Source organism: Camarhynchus parvulus, chromosome 2, assembly GCF_901933205.1.
Source record: "Camarhynchus parvulus chromosome 2, STF_HiC, whole genome shotgun sequence".
NCBI classification, from domain to species: Eukaryota; Metazoa; Chordata; class Aves; order Passeriformes; family Thraupidae; genus Camarhynchus; species Camarhynchus parvulus.
The window spans coordinates 85,960,944-85,973,535 of record NC_044572.1 but is presented as its reverse complement, the minus strand read 5'-3'; the positions used below and the strand labels follow the sequence as shown (position 1 = coordinate 85,973,535).

Sequence of the window (12,592 nt, the reverse complement as noted above, 5' to 3'; positions counted from 1 at the left end):
AATCTAGGATAAGGAGCTGGATAGGAAGCTTGGGCTGAGGTCTAAGCTACTGCAGGTATGTGGCTTAGCAGAAACTATTTTAAAAGTACTCAAATATAGCTAATCAAGCAGCAGCCACCCACCAAAAGACCTCTGGACTGTACAGAGGAAGAGGTGCCTAACCAGTGAAAAGGTGACAAAAATCTCTTGGGAATAAGGGTTTCTGACTTGGTTTGGATAAATATTTTTTCCTTATTAAACTCTCCCCCCCAAATGTATTTGAACTTTGCCATGATACTCCAAATTATATGCTTCCCCCTAGTTTCCACTTAGGGCTGATGAGTGCAATTGGAGAAATCTTAAATGTACCACTGGACCCTGTCCAAGCAGGATACTGCATGCACTGATGAAATAATTTAGGTTAGTTTTAAAGAAAGTTATTTGTGTGGATTCTATTATTTATAAATACATGCAAAGCGTCTAAGCAGCTTACAGCTAGGATCATTTAGTTGCCATGGCAATGCCCTTTCAGAAGCAAGAATTTGTTTTAGGTTCTTCCATGTTCTGTTCTTCTTGCCAGCTGCTGCTCCACCAATGCCGGAGTGCTAGAATTAAAAATATGGTGTTTAGAGAAAAAAAAAATAAACAAAGAATACTCTTTCAGAGCATGACACCTCTATTTCATAGTCTTTCTGATATGTCTCTTCTTGTCGTGAACCATTTGTTATTCTCACTTATTTCATCAGCAGGCTACTGTACTGTACACTCTAATCTTGTCTGCAGGCAAAAACAAAGCTTTTTGGACTGTGTCAAAGCTTCTAAGTTTCCCATTAACTGAAGGAAATTAAAATCTGTTTTTTACATGGAAATAGAAAATCAATGTGGTTAGGCTTAGCCTGAGAATACAGGATTCTGTATGTACTTCCTATTGTATTAGAAGTTATTACTATGAAGTTGTTTCTAAAATTGTGATTATACAGCTAAATTTTCTCTCTCCTTTTTATGGCATATTACAGGTACAGCTCTTTTACAAATTATCCATGACTGCAGAAAACACAACTGATCTTGCAAAATGTAATAAATACTGAGAAACTTTCTGGAAATTTTATTTTTCTTTCAAAGGCTAGAAGACAGAATAATAGAAAAAGAATAATAAACAGAATGTTGGCTGCCAAGACAATTTTGCATTTTGAAAGGAACACTAATGGAAGGCTTGCCACAGGTACTATAATGGCAGCTGCAGTTATCAAATGCGATTGCTACAGAGTAATTTATTTATGTCCCTCCAGAGACAGAAGCTGCACAGCATACTGTACTACTTCTAAATGATCAAAGGACACAGATTTACAGCTTAACTTCAGAAAAAGAAAATGTTCTTACAATTGAGAAGTTGCTATTTCTGTTAATAATTACTACTTGCCCCATGAGTCTCATTGAAACTCAGCGAAGTTCTGTAAACACACTTTTGCTGTGAATGTTTATAAATTAACCACTTAAATTGATGAGGATGACAGGAGGAAGGATTCAATGAGAAAGCTTTTTTTGTAGACATAAGATATATTCAGAAAAGATGCTCACAAGCTGATGATATACTGGGTTTTGGTGATGGATATCTGATTTAAAAGACAGAAGCAAATATTTGCTCTTAGGGTAACACCTTAGTCATCTAAAGATCATTGCATAATAGAGACTGCTACAGCATGAGATGAAACTACATGTACTTCCACACCACTAATTCAAATTCAATGCAGTAATTTTCCCCCAAATCACTGCAAAATGATTTTTTGTGCAGTACTCCCAAAACCAACCTATTTTTATATGAACTTATGCCTCCTGAAAATGGGGCTGAGCATGACCTCACACACTTACAATGAAAAGGCAATGACCGCCAAGCATATATGAACCAAATAAAGTTCAGAGAAAGCTGGAGCTAGGACAGGTGGAGCTACTGCTCTACAGCAGCTATTGCTCTACCCAAGTGTCAGAAAGTCTTTTTCCCCTCACCCATTGCCAATGAAAGTAAATTCCAATCTGAAAGTTTAGGAAAAGGTAATTTCTTCCTCCTTCTCTTCTCTTAAGTCTATCCTCTGCAGTGAGCTAATGATTCAAACTTGAGCATACATAGGAGAGGGAGAGACTATTTGATTTATTTTCTTCCTTTTAAGGCAAATTAGGCTGGAAAGATGCAAAAATCCATCCAAATTATTACTGCCAGGTCATACCAATGAAATGCTGCTTAACATGCAATGCATTTCTTCTCAAATTAGTTACTGTATTGGAGGGGACAATTTCATGGTTTTTATTATAACTGCCTATTATTTCTGCAGCAGTTGCCAAAGACCCTGTACATTCATTATTATTTCAAGCATGCAGACATTAGTATTGACTCTTTGGAAATGGTGACATCCCTCTAAGAACTGAAGGATCAGCTCAGGGCTTCATAGATATTTAAATCCTAAGTGGAAGCTACATGGGATGCCTCTGGGCACAAAAGGAGCTTTTGCAGTAAGCCCCATTTCTCAAAGAAGCTGGTGCTTGCTGGAGGATTAGTGAGCAAAGTATAGGGTTGTTTGAACCCCCTCTCATGACTGAAGTTGTCTGCAAAACAGATGTAGAGCAACTCACATGTCAGAGATTAATTTCATAGCCCCAGCCAAACCTGTGCTTAGTGAGCTGTGTGTTGCCCGATTACTCATTATGTTCTGTGGGATATTGTATCTTGTTCATGCAGAGTGATATCTGGGATAAAATCCTTCTTTCTAAGTACTGGCTTAGGACCAGCAGTCTGAGAGGTTTGCTTGTGTAGAAAGCATTTGTACAGTGTGCCAATGAGTTGGCCTTGGCACAGCAAGATAAAAAGATATCAAAAACAAACACAGCATTACTAATTTAAGCTTCTTCACCTTCTCTCCTAGTTTAACCCTCAGAGTGTTAGGAGCCTGCATTTCATCAGCTGTCAGTGTTTATATGACTGAATGCTGGCAGGCCAGACGTCTAGGGGGCACAGAGCATTTTGCTTCTAAATCTAGCCATGACTGGAAGACACCACAAATCTGTTAAGAGTTTCAGGGACCAGAAGAAGAGCAAAATCTCAGTTGCTAATGACTCTGGCTAATTTCTAGCTCAACTGCTTTGCAGCCTGCCTTGACTTGGAACTGGAACATGGGATTCATACATTCATAGTATTAATTGTTCCTCTCTAGCTGTGGTAGTTTGTGAGATACCATATCATAAAACTTCCACACTTACCTGCACCTAACAGGTTTCCTCACTCTGTTCCAGAATTTAATAGAACAGTTCTACCTCTGGACCAGTGGCATTCTCATGCTATAATACAGTGTGCACTTTAGACCGTGGTGTTACATGGATTGAGGTGAATTTCTTAAAAACTGTCAACCTTTTATTTGTCTACTAAGCTTATTTTCTTAATATTTACACTAGGAACATGGTTAAATAGAATCCTAGTAAGTCTTTTATGGGAAAAGTTTGAAATTCAAATAATATACTTACGATGAAGTTTGGGTCTTTAAATGGTAACGGCTTGGCAGTAGTTTCCACTGATCCTGTGCTGGAGTCTGTGTTCAGAAGTTTATTTTCACTCACAGCCTCTCCACCTGCACTCTGCAGAAAAAATACAGTCTTATTGCTTGTTACTCTGAGCAGGTTTAACTGGAGATGGAGGCATGTGCTGTACTACCTACCTGTTGCCTTTTTGCTTTCCTATCTCTTTTGCATCTAAAGATGTTGTATGCCAAGAGTGGGGAAGCATGAAACAGAGTATTTCTCAATCAATTTACAACTGACACACAAAGGGAGGAGGGGAATAGAGTGGCCAAAGCCCACTGAGTAAAAACTGCATGGGGTTTATTGCAGTATTAATAAAAGCTACCTCATCTCACTTTATAAAGTGCAAGACAGTATGTGCAACCCAAAACAGCAGAAATGTACACTCTTTTAGAATGTTCTGTATAAAGTATTAACAGGAATATATAAAATTTATAAAAAGGCTTTTCATCAACTTTCTAAAGAAAAATGAATTAATAATTTTATTCTTCATCCTTGGTGCCAGCTGTGCTTGAACAAGGACTGAGAAAAAGTATTTTATTATATATTATTTTTATATGCAAGCTTCACAAAATCTACATGGGTGCTAGTTAGTATTTTCAAGGTTTTCTTTATGGTGTGTTTACTTATTTAGCAGGAAGAGCAGTCAGAAAAGATGTGTGTGACTGGAAAGCTAAAAAAGTTGTGTGGCAGTCTAAGCAATTTCTGATAATTCTGCACGGCTGAGTTTATGGGTTTTTAAAAATTTGTTAGCGACCTATAAGGTTCCACATTATCAGAACTAGCCAGTGCTACACACATAAATATTTATTTGAAATCCTCATCTACCCCAAAGTCAGTGCAAATTTTGCCACTGAGTTTGGTAGTTTAGTCAATAGGAATTCGTTCCTTGATTTTTTTTTTTTTTACTTGGAGTAAAAGCTTGGCTAAAAGCTAAGTCAGTATTTACTGAGTGGACGGTTAAAATGTTGTTTCATGTTATGTTTAGACAGATAATACTTAGGGGGAAAAGTGTTTTCCTGTAAAAACCTTTTGTGTTGATACAATACTCATTTAAGTATGAAAAAAAGGACTGCTATTATTTGTGGCTTCTTGGAAGCACCTCTACAAACTGAGCTATAGAGCAAAGGCCATGATTCAGCATATCTTGCTCCATGTGACTACAAGGGAAGTGTTTTTACTTTTAATACATGCAAAAGTAATTACAGGATTAGGGACTAGGCAAGTTGAACTCTTCTTAGGGGAAATACTTCAGTCATTCTACAGTGCCTGTTTTCAACATAGCAAAGAGAGATCTTAAATATTGGAAATATAAAGTAAAAAAGCAATGTTTCTAGTGCCTTACTAAAATAAAAATAATAATAGAAATAATCTGTTTTCAAAACAACACAGTCCTCTGTAAGTTTATATTACAGGAGATAAGGCAATAATAACATCAGCAGAAGCAACACTGAAGCCTGTAGCTTAAACTTGATTCTTCCATTGAGGACAGAAAACATTAAAAAGCAGTGACTGTCAGAGAAACAGAACAAATGCAGATGGATGTTTAGAAACATGTACATTATGTGGCAGTGAGCAGAGAAAATATCTTCATCAATCCTGAGTAAAGTGGCTTTATACACTGAGTTTGTAGGTTTCAAAGTATATTCTTGTACATGCATGCTTCCAGCACTTCAGATTTCAGCAGCAAACATTAGTCAGCTTTGAGAAAGACAAAATTTGAAATACAAGATTATTTTTCATGAATTCATTATCTCTGATACTGCTCATTATCAGTGTAAATTCTCTTAAGTGGAAGAATCAGCACTCAGATTTATTCTTCAAAGCATTCTTGCCTTTTCTTTGGTACCATCTGGTTGGTTTTAAACCCAGTTCTACAGATAATTATCGCTTTTGCCCCTTCAGTGATCTTCGCGTAAGTATTCTGGTTTCTATGAAACAGGCTTTGAGTAGTATTTCAACAATAACTCAAAATAGTAACTAGTACTTTGAGACTCAGCAAATAAAAATAGTCAAACAGTAAAGGGGAAGAAACTTCCTTATACATATAGTCTGTAATTTCTGCAGCTGGATATACTTACATACTATCCTCACTGTCTTCAGTGTTTTTTTCTGTGTAGATTCAGTGCTAATCTTGCTGGTGCAGTGGGAAGGAAAGTAAGGAATTGTTCCTGGCAGGACAATTCCTGAATGTAAATATTACATGTAATTTCTTTTCCGTACCAGCTCCTAAGGGATATCAGGTATTAGAGCTGCTAAGAGTCAGGCTAGTTCTCATTCAGGACAGATGTTGATATTATTGGTGCCAGTATCCCTTGCATGGTGGTAGAGGCATCATGATCTAGAGCAGCAACTGCTGCTTTTTGGGTTTGCTGCCCATCAGGTTCATGGGATCACCCAAGTCATCCTCCAGTGCCAGTGAGACATAATGCCAGCAGTAGCCTCTGGATCTGTCATGGACAATTTGAGAGCAGCAGTTTCTTGTCCAAGGCAAAGGGTGCAGAGCTGTAAAGCAGTTTTCATATTGCTGAGGCATGCAGCTGATACCATGATTTCAGAGCCCTGTGACAGATTGGGAAGCAAATAAGACTGAGTATTATGATTCCTGTTAAATGCTGGGTACTGAGATAAAGACATACTGCAGAGGCATGCCAGTTCACTCACTCAGCACTGCTTGTACGAAAACTCTGAATTTTAGCAATGGGATCATGGCAGAGAGATGCTCAACTAATGTGCTTCTCTTTCTGGAAAAACATTAAAGAGTTGAGCAGAAGCACTGCTTCCCGAATAATGGGCTATTGCACAGAGGCATGAACTCTGGCAGTACAGAGCTTTGAAAAGCTCTTCCCATGCAGCCTGCAGAAGTCTCAGCTGATATCCTTTGCAGCTTTATAGCCACAAACTGCAAATGCCAATAAAATCTACAAATCTCTCTGGCCTATGTTTTAAACATCAGGATTTAAAGCACAGGAAACTTCATGTAATTTTTCAGGTTTGTTTTCTGAAAGTTTTTTAAAGGCAGGGGATATGGATCTACCTTTGTTCTGCAAAACACATATTTCCTGAAAGTGAATAATACAGTGATAATACAAACCATTATTTACAGCCTGAAAAGCGATTCCTCAGTGAACAATTACTACACAGTAAAGGTAATATTTAACTTTTAATATCAGTTGAACAAATCTCTCCCAAATGTGCTTGTTCTCTTGGTCGTTTAGATTGGAAGACAGTTCATCCTTCACTGTCATGTGCTGGGACAAACAAACAGGAAGAATTCAAATGCCCTTTGTAGTCCTGCGAAGTGGAAGTGACGGTGGTGGCGTGAGCACAGTGAGGAAGTGTCTGTCACCAGGGAACACACTCTGCTCAATGTGTGCTGTAACCCCCAGTCACGTGTGGGGCAGCTTCCCCTTCCTGCCCAGTCCATAGCCCATCCCCAGCACATTTTCCCTACCGAGACACTCTCTTAGCTAACTCCGTCACCCCCAGACTCCTGGGATAATCCCACATGCTTTGCTGTGGGGCTAAAAAGAAGGTGAAACCATGGGCTGAAATGCTCAAAAGCTTCTTTAAAGTTTCTTTTTAACTGATCTTGTAAACAATCTTTATGGGAAATTCAATATACACTTCAAGGAGAGAGCAGCTTTTAACGTGCACTTTATAACTAAATTGTGTCTTTTAAATGGTTGTTTATGTAACTAGGACTACAGGGAATTTGTGCTACATTAGTCACTAAGTAGTATGTTTTTCTCCATAGTCTGTTGAAGATCACAGCAACAAAGATTTTGGAGTGGCTTTACGTTTACAGGCTACACCTGCATGGAAAAATGAAGATGTAACGTCAGTACAGCTGAACATGCTTATGCTAGTTTTACCTCAAATAAGGATAAAAACCCTGCAGTAAAGACTGCAGCTAAGTCATCAGTAACTATCAGTAACTTATCCTCTCCCAGCACCTCTTTCTGTGGCTATTAATCCCCACTGAAGTCCATGTTGCCGCTTCTCATGTTACCCCTCTCTGTTCTTCTCTTCCTCCTCCCAGTATCCCCAGGCATTGAACAACCTTGACTGGAATGGCATGTATCAGAAGTCATAAGCAGCAGGTCAAATACTTCTTACAGGAGCACTTGTGCAATTTTATTCCCTCTGTAAAGTTGTGTTTATGTGCTGCAGCTGAATTTTAACCACAACCACAATATGGCAAGTTGGCAACCTCTATCCTTCCTGGGACAGACGAAAGAAATAGCGAGGGGGTGAGCTTCTATTTTGCAGCTCTTTTCACAGGACCATCTATCAAGTATTCAGAGCATCCCTGCTGGGTGGGACAATGCCCTCCCTGTTATGTCCTAGGACTGGGTGACAGTCGTCCAAGGGAGAAGATGGCAGAGGACTTGGTAGCAAAAATTTGAGACTGAAAACCTGCAGCAAACACTTGGGAGTCCTAATAAATTTGTTTTACGAGCAGCCAAGTCTGGGGAAGAGACCTGAGCTAAGCTTTGCTACCTTTCCACTGGTTTCTTTAGAGTAAAGCCAAACCCCAGGAATGAGCCTAGCTTGGACCCTGCTGTATACACTGTCTGTACTGGGAGGAAACACACTGGGAGGCTGCCTATTCACATACTACTTTCAGTATTAGGCTTTGGTAGATCTATTAATGTTTTGTATATATTTTGTTCCAAATTCCCTACCGCAGATGTTTTTACATGATTTCCAAAGACTGAGCCATCTGTCTGGTTTTATTTAGAGAGGACAAGCAAAACTTGTAAACCATGGAAGCTGATTTCTTTGTTTTGGCTATTTCTAGGTGGAATCAGCATTGTGGGGTTTGGGATGGGTGTCTGCAATGACACCAAATACCAGGTGAAATTAGCTTATTATGAAAGTCCTTGTTTCACACATAATTTCTTTTTTTTTTTAATTCCCCCAGCAAGGATTAAAATTGCACAACATCAGTATATATCAGAATAGCTGATATATACTGAAGTAAAATTTCTTAACTATTTAATTTCAGATTATATTCTATAATTTTTTATTACTTTAGACTAATAGGATTTTACTGTGTATTAAAAAACCCATGAAAATATGAAACATAAAGTCAAGATGTAAATACATGCATTTCTGGCATCCTATTGCTGCATACCACACATGTCATGGCTTAGAAAAAAAAATGGATTTGCACATCAGTGAAGGTATACTATGACCATCAGTGGCCAGTTTCACTAGGTGTTAATAGTTTTACATGCTAAAACAAAATTTAAAACCAGAAGGTAACTGAACAGTGTGTTGGTAAATCAAAACTTAAATGCATAACTAAATTCTATGAGAACTGTAAAGAGAGTTTCTAATTTAAGGATGCAAAAGCAATACTGAAAACATTGATTCTTTCTGTTTTCTGCAAATCATTAATTTGTTAGCTTTGACAATATATTGAGTACAGGAATTGTAGATGAAGATCTACACGTGTTGGATTTTGGTTTGTGTTTTTTTTCTACATTAAGTATTTCTGAAATGTTGGCTTTGTCTTATAGTGATGATGAGAGTATTGTATGTCACCATTGAAAATGAAGTAATTAGAGGGGTCTGGCCCCAAGCACCCAGTTTACTGAGGAACCCACTTGTCTTCAACCTTTCTATGTGAAATTCAATAAATAGTTTAAATTACCTTTATCTTCTTCTGGCAGCTGATTTTCATAATCACAATACTACTACAATGTTTCTTTAACTCAGCTGCAATAATGGTGTATGTCTAATTATTCCTGTAGAAGGTTACTTCCAAAGCAGCAATATCCAACTTGTGGCAACTTACTTGGCTTTTAGTTGTGATAAGTTCTGTGATATCCTGACAAGAGCTGTGGCATGCAGCCAGAGAAGAAAATGGTAATTTATAAAATCGATGGATAATACCTGTATTTTCACTACCAGACAATTACAGTGAGTGAGAATGCCATGTGGAAACAGAGCAAGAATGTCACTAGATGACAGCAGCGATGATATGAGCAGACTTTTTAAAATTGGGAGTAGAACCTGAATGTCAGCTATTTAACGGAATGCCAGCTAATACTGCTCATACTGGAACATATATTAAGCTGTTTGATTAATATATTAGCTCTCACTATAACAGGGCTGGCCCAGGCTCTTGCACATTCTGAATATTTAAATCATTTAACTTTGTATGATGACATGACAGGGGCCATTAAAACTTGAACACATACCCTCTGGCAGACAAAAATGCAGCTCATTACATTGCTGGAAATAATTCACTGAGAAAGGTGTCAGATTTAGACGTGTTTAAGCTCAAGTCAAAATGATGGTTAAAAATTTTCACATTTCCAACATTATAACCATGCTAGATTTCTGAAAGCGAACTTACTGAAGACTCAGTAACAATGCAGGACTGATGAAACAGTACTGTCTAGAACAAGATTAACTCTATCCACGTCTGCGACAGAAGGGTTGGCTGCAAAGACGCTTTCAGTAAGATGTATAAACACGTCTTCCTCATCTGGTTGCATTTTACTAGTTCTTGGATTCAGCAGGAAAAACTTTTCCCTCTTCCTTTCCACTCACTAAAATGAAGCTCAGTGCAACTTCCCCATCCTTTTCTCTCTCAGCATTGGGGTACATGGTAGTATTTTAGGAACGTTCTCCCTTTACAGAAGGTCCTACCTTATTTTGGGCATAGGACAAAAAATAGTTCAGCTTGAAAATGTTTAAATGCCAAGAAGGAAAAAAAACCCCAACATCCTAATCTTGCACATTCACAGCAAATTCGGTTCCACAGGTCATTGAAAAACTGAATTTACTTAAAAAAACCTGAAATTCTGAGTAGTATCCAGCTATTAAGTACAGTGCAGATCCTTGTCCTTGATTTCAAGCAGCTACTACGGTTGGTAAGTCATTTGTGTATACAGTTTAAATTGGGAGTAAATCCATCTAAGTCAGTGGGTTTCATCACTGTCAACTCATCTTAAAAGACAAAGGTCCTGGCATAGGTTTCTGCTTCCACTGATATCACAAGTAAATATCCCAAAGGCCTGACAACAAAAATATTTTTGCTTAAATTACCACATTGTCCTCAGATGCTACTGCTGTTTTCACTTATAAAGAAAGCTGAAAGAGGGTGGTTAAACACAAACATAACAGCACAAAGTTTGAAATGAGATTGCTGGACTATTACAATAATAGTTTACAATTCCAAGTACATGTATCACTAAATGCACTTCTAACCATTTCCCAGAGGATTTTTGTGTCACGTACTACTTACCTGTACAAGACTTACAAAACCTGCCTTTCCTAAAGCAGTGGTTCTTTCCCTCTGACTTGCTGAGTATTTCCACTGAGCATCAAGAGTTAATCAACTGTGCAAATTAACTCAAACATATGACTAAAATTTAGATATAGTCTCTGCTTTGGGTATAGAAGAGTATGGGGGAAGGTATTTGAAGCAGGACATGGAAAACACTTCAACTGCAATTTAAATAAATAAAGATAATACACAAAGCCACATAAGCTGCCCAGATAGCAATCTCGACATTATGCTTTCGAACTTCTGCTGTTCTGAGACGAGTTAAACATCTCACATTCCAACTGCCTCAGAAAGGCTGAATAAAATTTTACTCATGCACTAAAAGATTGGACTGTCACAAAGTGATGGATGGCTTTTCTATGCTCTCTGTAGGGCATTTCAATACCATAGACTCCAAGTGCTCTTGATTAAAAGGCGACATTCTCATTTAGGGTTCTGTCAGTGCCTGAGCATAAAACCATTATCATTCACCTGCACTGGTGGTTCCAGTGACAAAATACTTACCAAAATGTATAAAATACTAATTACTTTAGTCACTTTGATAGAGGTATAAAACACCCTAATGCAAAGCTCTATTATGATGTGCGAGGGTTAGAATTCAAAATTAAAAATGCAACCAAAGGGAGAATAAGATTTTAATTACATTCCCCACCTCTCAAGCATTTCTTAAAAACCTGGGGGAAAAAGACATAGCAATTTCATGACACAAGATCTCCTTTCATAATGGTACTGCTCACTTAAAAAAAAACCCAAACAACAAACAAACCTAGAAAAACTCAAGTTCAATTTCTTCTCTTCAAAATTATTAAGCAGTCAAACACAAAATAAGATGGCAAGCCTCAGTAAAAAGCTTGGATTTATTCTCAAGAGATTTCAAATGCCAAATATGTTTTCCCATTCAAAGACATTTACGTACTGTGATAGGCAAATTTTTAGAACTTACAGATATTTAAAGGAAAAAAAATTACTATTTCCTGTGGGGAAAAGTCTCAAATAAAATGTAATTGGGACACAACTGTGAATAGCTTCACGCTATCCCAGAAAAACTTGGTTTAATTTGCATTTGCCACAAAGCTCCCTTTGGCTTAAATAATAGCAAGGGATCTCTCACTTTCAGATTTCATTTGGTGGATTGGGACTACTCTGTGTTTATAAAGTTTGACAGTTTTCTATATTAAGAAATTTATAACTTGGACAAATTCATAAGCATAAGCTGAACAGCATTGCCAAAGTGGCCATAGAGCTAAAACTTTCAGTGTATGTTGAGTCCAAAAGCACGTGTTGGGTCGTACTTGAATCAAGGGTAAAAGTGAGCTCAGCTAACAGAATATTTTGATCCTTCTAAATAAAAAAGTCTCCTAAATTGATGGGCTTTAAGACTGAAAATGGATGGAAGCATACTAGCAAAAAAGACTACAGTAAGTCACAATTGGATTTTTATAAAAAAACTGCCAGTATCTTCCTTTCTCTATCAGAAAAAATCAGTCAAGGACTTTGGCTAAACTGCATCTTAAAGTTTAAAATACATCATTTGATACAGAACAGCTAAGGTCAAAGTACTTCTGGAGAAAAGAGTGGAGGATTACAATATTCCAATATGCTGATGTGCTGTTAACATTGCAATGCTGCTCAAGGAGCATACCAGAACCCCTGTGCCGAGTAACAGCCTTCAGCCAAGGTAGGAGAAGGATCCAAGTCCATTCATCTACATGTGACTGAATAAAGGACAAGGAGAGCAAGAAG

At 37.7% G+C, this 12,592-nt stretch overlaps 1 protein-coding gene across 1 annotated transcript in view; it reads right to left on the bottom strand.

Annotated features, from left to right (window-relative positions):
• INO80C (INO80 complex subunit C) overlaps window positions 1–12,592 on the bottom strand; it is a 30,378-nt gene that overhangs the window by 6,356 nt on the left and 11,430 nt on the right. The window contains exons 2-3 of the mRNA XM_030943362.1: window positions 3,490–3,600; window positions 473–584 (exon numbers count right to left, since the gene is read on the bottom strand). Of these exons, the coding sequence (XP_030799222.1) occupies window positions 473–584; window positions 3,490–3,600 (223 nt within the window). The remainder of the gene's footprint in view (window positions 1–472; window positions 585–3,489; window positions 3,601–12,592) is intronic.